General features: G+C 45.9%; 1 protein-coding gene across 4 annotated transcripts in view; it reads right to left on the bottom strand.

The window, feature by feature from the left end:
- PCSK5 (proprotein convertase subtilisin/kexin type 5) overlaps positions 1 to 12295 on the bottom strand; it is a 440201-nt gene extending 427906 nt beyond the window's left edge. For 3 of the 4 annotated variants that reach the window (XM_084770008.1, XM_084770009.1, XM_084770010.1), the window contains exon 1: positions 11588 to 12295. In XM_084770008.1, the coding sequence (XP_084626134.1) occupies positions 11588 to 11785 (198 nt within the window). In that variant the 5' untranslated portion in view covers positions 11786 to 12295. The remainder of the gene's footprint in view (positions 1 to 11587) is intronic. The other variant, XM_084770011.1, reaches the window with a different exon arrangement.
- Positions 12296 to 12862: the final 567 nt, after the last annotated feature.

Raw genomic sequence — 12862 nt, 5'->3', positions numbered from 1 at the left:
CACTGCATCCAAGCTGAATGAATCATTTCTGAAGGGAAGAACATGGCTCCTAAGAGTCAGGGAGCTAGTGTGACTCACAAGGCTGAAAAAACACACAGTTACAAGATTCACAAAACCCTTCCCCAAGCATCAAGGAGCCAGAGAGAGGGCTGTTCAGTGGGCCTGTCTGCAAGCTGTACACAGAGCTTCAGGGATGCAGTCGTTACCATGCAAGGATGGGCTCAGTGGTCACCATGCTAGGATGGTCTCAGTGGTCACCGTGCTAAGGGGCACTCATCCACACTCCTGCAAATCACCCCTCACTCATGTTCCTATAAGTAACGTCAATAAACTGGTTCAAGAAAATAGGTTGTCATAGAAGAGCTCCTTTGTGCCCTACCTGGGGTGAAAAGTCATTTGCTCATGTTGCCCCAGGAAAAATCATTAACACCAAAAGAAAAAGTCAACTCTGAGTGTTATTTCTGGTTTTACAATCTCTGTGTACACTGTTTCTCCTATATTCAGTGTTCAATGCAATCCTCAGTTTCTAAGTCAAATAAGAAAAAAAAAAAAAAAAGATCCCACACACTGGGAGTTGAAAGCAATCACCTATGTGTCTGTCTTTATCCCTTAAGTTGGTACAGGACCTGCGGTGCAAATAATAGCACACAGTAGTGGAAAGCAGAGATAATGCCTACATTTATCCAGAGAGAATTGAAATGTGCGGCAAACTTCACATTTATCAGCCCAGTGGGGGTACCTGCACAAATCACTCCAATCCCCATCTTACCCACACTGATAACCCTTTCCAGTATCTCAGCCTCAACTTCTTGGCCCCTTCCAACTCACCAGCTCTCAGCTGTTGTCTCTCTGGCCACCCACTCATGACACACCTTGGACCTTTATCATCAAACAGAACAGCTTATGAAAACCCTCTGGGGTGGGGCATACAGTGGCTCATGCTTATAATCTCATCACTGGAGAGGCAGAAGCAGGGGGATTACTCCAAGCTCCAGGATAGCCAGGATAGACAGAGACCCTGTTTCAAATAAACAACAACAAGACCCCTATGGAATGGCTCTAATCATTCGTTTACTGAACTAGCTGTCTTTTTTTTTTTAATTTACAGCCCTACAGCCACCCTGATCCTTTGTCCCCACCAGTTACTGTTCCATCTAGACACTGTTCAACAATCTCACATCAGCACTCTTGTGTTCAGGCACTACTGCTCCTTCCTGCCCACAGAGTCTCTTTTTGCCTTCCCTCTCACCTAGTAAATTCTACCTCACTGATATAAACAACGAAATGATGCAAAACCAATCAATGATTCATTTCTTTTACTTGTCTGTTTAATCAATACCTACTGAGCAATAAGTACAAGCAACATATAACCATGTTGCTATTTGGAAATTCATTTTATAGTGGCCTATCTTTTTTTTTAAATGATTTCCTAAAAATATTTCAAAGGCTGGAGCAGGTAGACATCACTTCCACACAATCTCCACTGCTCTGCGGGTGCCCTTCACCTGTTCAGGGGCTGACACGACCACAGACATTGTACACATCACTTCCTTTCTGTCACAACATGAGTACCTCTGGGGCTCCACTCACTTTTATTCCTGTGAGAATTCAGAGGCACCATCATCTCTCTCTCTCTCTCTCTTTCTTTCTCTCTCTCTCTCTCTCTCTCTCTCTCTCTCTCTCTCTCTCTCTCTCTCTCTTCTCTCTCTCCCTGCCTCCCTCCCTTCCTCCCAGTGTAGCCTTGGCTGTCCTGGATTCACTTTGTGATCAGGCTGGCTTTGAACTCACAGAGATCAGCCTGCTTCTGCCTCTCAGAGTGCTGGGATTACAGGCATGTACCACCACACCTGTCTTGCTTTCTCCTTCTTAAATTTCTCCCTTTACCTAAACTCTTTGTGCTTCCACTCTAACATATCCACTATGTTTTGTGTTGTTCTGGGTGCTGAAGACATAACTGTTAACAAAGCCCTGAATTGTATCCAAGGAGCTCACTGGCTAGTGGAAGAATAAAGCCATAAACATGCACACGCATGCATTCTGGAACTCTTATCACACACACACACACACACACACACACACACACACACACACACACACACAGAGTCATCATTTATTTCTAATCTTGAACATATTTGAGAGTGACAGCATCCATGAAAAGAAGTTAATGGGCTGAAATGAGTTAACGGAGGTTAAGACAACTTAAAGATTAAGTGACATTTATTATTTATTAATAATGTAACATGTGTCAGGTGCTATTTTAATTAATCCTCACAGCAGCGCTGTGAGGAGGAAATAATGTCATCATCTCCCCTTACACATGAGGAAACCGAGGCACAGAGAGCTTAAGATGACTGCCTAGGGTCCTCCAGCTTGGAAGGAAGGGTGTCAGGGTTCAAAGGTCTTTCATCCTAGATCTCTGTCCTAACTACATTATCTTGGAGGGGGAAAGATGGAGGGAGAGGACAGGCAGATAGAAGTCTGTAGAATCAGAAATGTAGGTAACAGCTTTGCACTTGCTTTTGCACTTGCTCTGCATGGGCTAGAAAACCCAACTCCACCCCAGTGTGAAACAGCATTGGCTAAGAACTGTGGAGACCCCATCGTTAATCATGCACACCCTGCTCTGTTCCTCCCCCAGCACCCCACCCCACTCCCTGGATAGCACACCCCACTGCTGCAGACCCAGGTGGACACATCCTTTCATCTGGGACCTCTGAGAAAGCGCCTTCCTGCTCCACTTTCCCCTTCACCCACTACCTTCCTCCTTTGCTTCCTAGATGAGGGCATTCCTCCATCTTTCTTTCACTGTCCCCCTTCTCTAGCCACCTGCCATCCCTCAGCAAGGCATTCCCACAGTGGACTTCCTACAAACTTCCTCAGTTCACGTGGAGGTGAATGACAGGTAAAGTCTACCTGTAGGGACCTTCACTTCTCTCCTGGGCTAACTACCCTGCTACCCGCTGGATGTTTCGTCATACCTGTCCTTCCACATGATGCAGCTGTGTGTAGACTCCAGAGAGGTGAAAGCAAGCCATTTGGAAACAGCGTAGAACAGCAGGTGTCACGGATGAGAAGGAAGAGGAAATGATTCGCAGGAGTCAAAAGGAGTAAAGATACAGAGGATGAAACTCTTAGGGACTTGGTGTACAGCGGGAAGGCTAAAGGAATAATACTGTATTATTTATTGAAAACTGACAGCTAAAAGGCTAGATTTTAGGCAGTCCTGTTGCTTAAGAGATGACCCAGAGAGTAATCTTGTGTATGGCTCTGGCAAATAAGCCAAATTCAGTTCCCAACACCCATGTTGGGCAGCTGTCAACTATCTGTAACTTCAGTTCCAGATGAGTCTGATGCCTCAGCCTTCTGTAGGCACCTTTACTTGCACACATATACACCCACACAGGCACACACAGACACAAAAATCTTAAAATAAAATATTTTAATAAATAAATTAAAGGGGGAGAGAGGCAAAGAATGACAGATTTATTTGTTTCTCACTGTGTGCATACATCTACATAAGTAGAGATATATACATATATACTCATATACCAAAACATGATGCTGGGTACCTTAAAAAATATGATAAACAACATTTTAAAAAAAAACTAAGGTTTAATCTATGATTCTCTCCTTAAAAATGATCCCGCAGATTGTCCAAGTGGTACATATGAATCCACGTTCTCCAAGTCCCGAAGCTGTAATTGCAGCTGCCCTGACGTCCTCCCTCTCACCCATAGGAACTTCCAAATCTTTCCAATTTCATTATTAATAATAATAACCTTCACCTTCACCTTCTTCCTCCAGTTCATTATGAATACTCCCCAGACATAACTGAACCATCTTAAGTGGTAAGGTCTCCACAGCTCCCCTGAATGATAGCTAGCTGGGAGTAAAAATCCCTAGTCGCAGCAAATATCTCAGTCCTTACACCTGGGGAGACTGGCATGTTTGTTGTGGCAACATGCTATGCTGTACTCTCCCTTCCTTGAGGGTAGGTATCACTGGTCATCGTATGCACAGGAAGCATAGCATAGCTAATCCTTGTAACACTGGAACCAGCGTAGGGACTCGCCATCTTACGTAATCATATCAGTAGTGGGGCCATCCCTGTCCCACATCTGTTTTCTCTTATTTATTCCAGTAATAGAATTTCATTTTCCTTTAGGGAACTTCCCCTCCCCAAATGTTGGACTGCTTAGCAGAGATCAACATTTCACTCGCTTCAAAGCTAGACATGTGGCCGAGAATGACCCACCCATGAACTGCTTATCCCCTTGGACAAATGACCGGCCCAAGTGGGGTACATGACCCCATTCAATGATCAGAACACATTACCTTCCTTTGGGGGGGGTGGTTTAATGGCACTGCAGGGTGAGAGAATTACTAAGGCTCGCATGATGCTTTGTGGAAAACAAAAATGGCCTGAGAATGAAGCTGACATAGGGAAACGAACCACAGACATTAACGTCACCTCTGGCCTTTGATCTAGACAAGCACACAATCACTCTGTAAAAAGGAAAAAGAAAAAGAAACTTGGCTATACACGTTCAGAATTCATAATTCTTCACCTGAAGAAGGTTCACAAAATGTCTAAGAACTGACTAGGAGGCACATGCCAGAGTGCCTTAGACACACCTCTGTCTGGATTGCAAACACTCCCAGTGTTAAACTCATTAATATTTCTGTAATAAAATAAAATAAGGCGGTAACTAATGAAGTTAGTTTAAGTCAGGATAGGCTTTGCTATTAAAAAAAAAAAACAGAATTGACCATATAAATTCTGTTTTAAAAATTTCACTGGCTGTTTTCAGAGCTGAGTACCAAGGCATGTGGATCTGTTTCAACCAATAAATTCTCATGCCCTTTACCTGCTTGGCAGCTCATTTATGTAAGGGGCATGGGTTTGGTTCTGGACACCTGTATAGGAATGTACCCTCTGTATTCTTTTTTTTTTCTTTATTAATTTATTCTTGTTACATCTCAATGGTTATCCCATCCCTTGTATCCTCCCATTCTTCCCTCCCTCCTCTTTTCCCCTTATTCCCCTCCCCTATGACTGTTCCTGAGGGGGATTACCTCCCCCCTGTATATACTCATAGGGTATCAAGTCTCTTCTTGGTAACCTGCTGTCCTTCCTCTGAGTGCCACCGTGGAGAGTGGGATATTACTTTCTCACATACCCTCTGTACTCTTTAGAGGCCTCCAATGTTTCAGGTTTTACTTCCCCACTATTCTTCCATGTACATTCAGAGTGAGGCTAAATTAAGATGCTATTGTTTTGATTACTGGATTAAAAGGTCTTGCAGCCCCTACACTGTACGTAGTTAGTAGACACCAGGCCTGTCCAGCCAACAGACTGCAAAGCTAAGTTGCCTCAAGCTCAAAACTGTATTTGTGGCTCTTAGGCAAAAGTTTAAGAGAAGTGAGGTACAATGCTCTCTTCTGTCTTTTGTCCCCCAACTACACCCCAAAGGGCAACCACAGAAATTTGGAAAATCACAACTGTTCCACTCCACAAGACCCCAGTGAACACAGTGTTTGTTCATTTTTCTTTGAGCAGCACCTGTCACTCTTTGGGGTCCTTATTGAACACAAGATGCTCTCGGTGCATTATTGTAGTCAAATAGTCATCTTCATTATCAGTACTCCTGACTCTAATAGCAGTCCCCCTAGGTGGGCTGAACAGTGGTACCCTATATTATAAACAAGGAACAGAGGGTTAGGTTAGTTAGCAAAAGGAAATGCACGTGCACACACATACACACACACACACACACACACACACACTCACACACACACACTCCTACTCTTGTTTTCTTCCTGCTCTCACTTTTCTCCCAGGACTCATTCAAGTCAGCACGTTTATTGATATTAATTGTTCTCTTTGGTACTCTCAGGTGCAAAGCAGTGTGCTGTAGAAATTAATGTGAACACTACACACATAATTTTACCTCTAATTGTGTGCAATGTTTATTTGTATAGAAGCAAAAATGGACAAAAAATATAAACATCTATGCATGCATGGATTTTCTAACATGTGTGAATGTCTGTAGGCATTCATTTCTATCACACAGGAAATCAAAGTCAGCTTGCTACTGAGTCAACATGAATGAGCTGAGTGATGCTTGCAAAGTAAAAACAAACAAACAAACAAACAAACAAAAACCAATACCTGGAGACAGTTCAGCCTTGGGGACTCTGTTCAGCCTTGGTGAGACTGTTGAGCCTTGGGGAGAATCTAGGCTCTGCTTCACAGAAATTGAGCGAATAGCACAAATACCCCTCCCATCCCAAGGGGCGTTTCTGGGTCAGGACTCCCTTCTCTGGACATTTTCCCAGCATACTATCCTGGTTCTCTGGCTGACCTTTAATGTTAAAACCTCTGGATACAAGCCCATGAAAGACTGTGATAAGGCAAATTCAACGGCTTTGGGGCTCACAAAAAATACTTTTCAAAAGTTTAAACAGAGCCCCAAAGGCCTCATATACTCATATAACCCATTCTTTGTCTATGAGGTTAATACAACCCCCCAACACACACACACACACACACACACACACACACACACACACACACACACACACACACCACACTCCATCATTATCAGGCCATGGCCTCTGATGGCCTTTTTCACTTAAGCTCTTTCTGCTCTGGTTTAGTCTCATCATGAGAAAAAGGCATGTGAGAGCAGCTAGCCAAGGCAAGGCTGAGGTTCTTGGGTGTGAAGTGCGGTCCTGTGCAAGGCCAGATGTATCACATGGGGATCAAAGTGGGATTAACCATCCATTTACTCGGCTGTTTACAAAATGCCTACAGCTTTCCTATGGGAACTCAGTCCACTTACATACACTCAACCAGGCTAGCCACATCCTTTATTTCTACGCTAGCCATGAACACCCAGAACTCACATTCCAGCATTTCTCAGTACTTCCAAATCCTATTATTCACAGGCCAAAATTAATGAGGCAGCTTCATGACATCTTTGAGCAAGGTTCTTCCTGCTCCAGACGTCCCCCTGCTTAACCTTAAAACTCATTCTGAGTTTACTTCTATAAGTAACATGCAGTTTTCACATCTGAATTCAAATGTGATTTAATATAATTTGCTAAGGTAAAACGCTTTACAATGTAATTACTCTTCACTCTTCAGATATGTTCAGTTTTAGAGGGTGTTTCATGCTACCCCTCTATTCACTATATAGCTGAGGATGACCTTGAACTTCCAACCCAGGCATCACTATGTCCAGTTTACATGGTCCTAGTGTCTGAGCTCAGCTCTTAGTACAATACTACCAACTAAGCTATAGCCATAGCCCTTGTTCTTCACATATTGTCCTTTCCATCTTGAGCAAGCTTGGCCTATATTTAAAGGGCGACAACAAAGATAAATGGGAAAAAGTGCTACCATCCACGGAAATCAGCTTTCATAGTTTTAGCTCAACATAACACGATTTTTAAACTGTCTTAGAGGGTTAGTTGAAATTGAAAATCATTCTCCCTGTGTATAAAACTCACCTAACTTAGTCATGAAAAATTCACTTTCCTCACATCTACATTTTGCATCTTCCATTTAAAAAATGTCCTCCTTTCACCATATCTAAATAACACTTAGGCCTCAGCTATTTCAACATTTCTCCTCTGTATCGAGTCCAACAAACCTTTAATTCAGGCCTGTGTGCTGAGCAGCACATCGTTACTTCACTCATTATCTCAAGATTTATCACTTTACAGATGAAGGCACAGGGGCACCATTAAGTTCAGTGACTTTCTCACTTGTACAGCCTTGCTAGTGGCTGCTGCAGTCTCCATGCCCCTTTGCTCTCCTGGGGAGCCCAGCACAAAGCAAATCCTCATGTGGCTTTATCCTTGAGGAGACTTGCTCAAGACCTGATATAGCTAATGGTTAAGACTATTATTGGTAATCTCAGTCTTGGAATCAATGATTATTGTCGATTCATAGACGGCTAAGTGCGGCAAATGCTCATTGCAATCCATCTGTTCACAAGAGACTTTCTCCCTGGATTCAAATAGCCAGAGATTAATTCCTCTCTGTAAAGAGTTATTCTACTTATAATTGATAATATGCATCTGATCTTATTCCTTTACATTTCAACTCCCTAATCAGCAGACTGTTAGCTTGAAGACTCGGGGGATATGATTAGTGATAAGAGGACAAAGGCTCCTTCTTTCGTACCCAAGCAGGCCAACAGCCATGCATATCTCCGACGCTTAGGCTTCTCAGTTGGGCAGTGATTCTCTATCTTCCTAATGCTGTATAGTTCATGTTGTGGTAACCCCCAACCATAAAATTATTTTTATTGCTACATCATAAATATAATTTTTCTACTGTTATGAACCATAATGTACATATCTGATATGTCTGATGGTCTTAAGTGACCCCTGTAAAAGGGTCATATGATGCCCCCCGCCCCCCCCCCCCGCTCCTTACCTCGAAAAGGGTACATGACCCACAGATTGAGAACCACTGCAATAGGGCCTGGGAGTTCTAGATACTCCAGGGGCTCCTACTCAGAGCTCAGCTTGCCAATTCCAGGCATCCCATAGCTGACATACCAAGCAAAACTTGACAGATGCTGACATAATCACAACTGCTAACAACGATTGTGGCTAGGCATCACTTCAGAATGTTAAAGCATAAACCATTCATAAAATGGAAGCATTTTATGAAAACCAAGAAAGCATAATGCTATCTCCATAACCAGAAGCAAGACAACCCTCATTACTGCTCCCTTCCAGAAGTCCTTTTCAGCTTGTCTGATGGCTTCTCCTATTACTTTGAACATCCTATCTTCCCCGAACAGGAAAGAAAACCACCTAAGCTTTTTCAGCAGAAATCTCGAGGCCTGAAGTATTACCTTTAAATGAGAACATACTACACAAAACACTGCATTGATATTCTAAGTAGACAGCCAACATTGTACTTTAGTGTGGTGAAAATTCAATACCTTACATATATATGTATATGTATGATATGTATATATCAACATATAGTTTGCAATCTATATGTATACTGCTATCAGCAATCATAAATGACTTCAAAAATAATAACAAGTTCTTTTTCCAACTTCTGACTCATGAGATAACACGCCCCCAACCCCCCCGGAACAACTGAGTAAAAACGTGAAAACATTCCAGAGACACTGGCAAATTATTTACTGCCCTAAGCTGAACCACAGCTGGTTTATGGCTGGAAAGAAAGAATAACAAAAGGATGTCTAAAGTGTTAAAAGGTCAGTGCAGTAAAGGCTGAATACGAAATACATTCTGCCTTCTCAGTGCCATGATCTTGCACAGAGGAACTCAATTTGCCACCTATGTCTCAGCCAAAGCTTAAGCTCTTCTGATTCACACAGAAATGTTTTACACTGTACAATAGAGGACCTTTTTTTATCAGTTGTTGCATCAATTCAGTGGTCCTTTGTAAATCCTGGGAGGGCTGTATTTCCACAATGGGGTAGTAAAAACTCCATTAAATAGTTCATGATGTATATATAAACTTCCTTAGTCTTACTTTTAACATAAAAAACTTGGGCCTTCACTATAAAGGCATTTGTAAAAAGTCAGTAGAGGCTATAGGACACTGTTAGGTTTGCTTGTTCAAAGTGGATGAGTTTTCCCCTCTCGCTGTTGGATTCTGCAATCTCAGCTCTATTCTGAATCCAGGAGGGCAGAAGTGGCTCCCTACCCTTGCAAGTTAAGAAGCATCTGATTATCAACAAGTGCGGGTGCTTGTAAACTAAATACCAATGAGCTGTGACTGGATATTTGCTTCCAGTCTGTTGAGCTTCCCAATCAGAATTCAGGGGGATGGGTATTTTACTCTTTCCTTCTGCACACTGGGAGGAAGGATTCTCTAAACAGGAAGATGCACAGAGGAGCCAGCCTGGACCAGAGTTTTAGGTCCCCACGGTGTCTTTGCATGTTAGGGTAGGCCTCCTGTCCCAATTTTCTGATCTGCTCTATGACAAATGTGCACCAAAGTTGGTTTTTAAATTAAGAACAAAGTGTGGTTTTGAGAACTTGACCTCCCAAATATGGCTGGCACAGAAGATGCTTAAGGTTGACTGAACTGGAAATGCCTCCTAAAAGATGAGAGATGTGCTCGGGATGTCTGTTAGCCTCCCCCTTGGCACTACTGAGGTGCACTCGGTGCTCAACTGTTTAAGACCTGAATGGACTCCGGGTTTCTTTCTCAGAAGAGGCTAACAGAGCCCCAAGAGGCAATTGTCCTGCAGGTGTCAGGCACTGTGGCAACAAAATCTGGCTGGCTGCCCTAACTTCTTTAATGGACCTAAGGAGGATGTGGGGCATAGGACATAAACCATGCCCCCTTGCCCTGGTCTCAGCCCTCTGGCTTTTCTGGATTACATCCTCCCTCCCTCCAGGAGGGTAAAGAGCAAGACCCCACCCTCCTGTCCTCAGAACTCTCACGGCTGCTCTCCAGCTTATTTCTAGGAGCAGGTATAGTATAGGCCACCAGTGCCCTGAGCAATGGTGGGGACAGGGGGAGAGCTGTCTTAGACATGGAATTCAAAGGAAATGTTCTCAGAAAGCATCGGTACCCTCTTGTTTTAGCAGCAGCAATAAGCACCTTCCTGTCCCATGGTCTTGAAACACCATGTGAATGTCCCCCACCCCACCCCCTGTGGCCCCTCCCATCTTGACTTTACACTCAACCCTAGTCGCGCCATAACCAGGGCAGGGTTCCCCTCCATAGATCAGTCCCAAAGAAGTTGTGAGGTCCCTAGGAGGGGACACTTACAGAGCCCTCTCCAGTCTCATTTCTGGTAGGGACATGGGAAAGAGGACGATATCCGGGACATTTAGACCAGAATGCAAATCGGTGGCGCTACCAAGGGTCCTATAAAAATGTATTGGCATTTCCCCAAGCATGGCAAATCAAATGAAAACCCACCAAAGACACCTCGTCAAAGCATTCCTACAACATGCCTCAAGAGAAGATCCCTAAATTCTTGGAACGGAACCCTCTAGCAGCTTTCAAGATCTCCCAGGTACCTCCCAACTCAGCTCTGGGAGCCCAGAGAGACAGCGGCAGAGAGCCCCCTAAATCCGTGATTCCCTCCCAGTGTCCCGCCCCCTTCCCTCCCCCGCTCCAGTGGAGGCGCACTCTGAGCTCTCCAGAGCCCAGCAGTTCCGTAGTCCAAGATATTAATCCAGTCTTTTCCCTCCCAGTTGGGACTAGGGGTTTTCTCACTCCCGAAGGTCTCTCTATCTTCCGCGCTATAGCCACTCACAGGGGTATTTCCCAGACTTTCCAGGTCCAAAGGTCCAAGAGAGTCTGAACCAGTGCAAGCGCACTCCAGATTTTCTACAGACCCTACCTGTCCCGCATTGCTTGTAAAAACAAATTAAACAGGGATCCTGGGAACTTCGGGGCATGTGTGTAGCTGTGCAACCAGTGCGCTGGTGAGAGCATCGCCCTAGAGTTCGGGCCGCAGCTGCCGAAGCACATCTGGAAAAAGGGGAGAGGTCGAAGCGGAGGGGACAAGAAGCCCCCGAAAGCTAGCTGCTGGGTGCTGAGCCAGAGCCACCCGGGACTGGTTACCTGTCCTACGTTGATGAATCCGTACTTGCTGGCTATGCGGTCGGCCTCCGCGAAGCCACCGGCGATCTTCACTGCCCAGTGGTTGGTGTAGACGCGTGTCCGGCACACAGGGAGCAGGCAGCCGGCGAGCAGCGCCAGCACGCACAGCAGGTCCCGCCGTCCTGGGTGGCAGCAGCGGCTCCCCGAGCCCCAACCCATGGTCCCGGCGCCTCGCTGCCTTCGCCCGCCCTCTGGCTCGCGCGCTAAGCGGGGCGCACAACTAACTTCTCCGGCCTGGGCCGGCGGGGCACGCAGCCGGGAGCGGTCGGTAGGAGGCGGAGAGCCAGGGAAGGGAGCGGAGCGGCGAGCCCCTCACAGGCTCCTAGACCATCCCTGGGACAGCGGGGACCAGGGTTACAGGCTCTGGGCGGGCTGGGCGGTCGGCGAGCGCTCCCCGGCTGGCACCGGAGGCAGGCAGTGAAGTGGGACTGGCGCCACCGCCGTGGGCTCTCCGGGCTCCGCTCTTGGACTCTCGTTTGCCTCTAGCTCCTCTCGGGCCCCGGAGCACCGCAAAGACGACCGGCCAGAGGGCAGGCTGCGGCCGGGTGCCCCCTCTGCTGAACCGGGCTCCCAGCGCCCGCTCGTCCGCTCTTTGCGCTCCCTCCGGCTCCGAGCAGCGCGCGGGGACTGTGAGTGGCGAAGGCAGCGGCGCCCGCTCCGCATAAATGACTCCCCCGCCCACCGGAGCACCCCTCCTTTCCCACATCTCCCTCCTCCACTCCTCCGCCCTCACGAGCGGGGCCTCAGCCAGGCGCCACCCAGGTCCTAGCGCCTCCCAGTTCTCACTGCTGTAACCTCCGGAGTAGGGGCAGCCAAGGCCAGTCTCCCCCAAAGGGCTGAGGAGAGGGCAACTGGGGTCTTGATTTCTATCCCTTTTTTCTCTGCCAGGCTGGATTTGAATTAATTTCCCACTACGCCGGAAAGTCTAAGGTTTACACGATGACGATGACGAGAGGGAAGCACGGCAAAGACTCATTCATCCTGACTCTTAACATCCTGGACTAAGCATTTTAAGGTCACTCTTGTCTCAATTGCCGAATAAATAACTCGAGATTTTCACTTCGCTAATTCTTTATGGTTTTCAGCAACTGTTTATTTTGCACATTCTGTTCCCTGGAGAAGCTGCCACACAGGACAGTTAAGTCCCATCCACTCTTATAACAACCAAAGCCAAAAGTCTGTCGCCTGCTGACTTTGGAGATGGCCTTTCTGATACCCAGCAGCAGCAAGACAGGA

The sequence above is a fragment of the Acomys minous genome, assembly GCF_964271855.1.
Source record: "Acomys minous genome assembly, chromosome: 2".
NCBI lineage: Eukaryota > Metazoa > Chordata > Mammalia > Rodentia > Muridae > Acomys > Acomys minous.
This window is presented reverse-complemented; position numbering and strand designations above follow the sequence as displayed.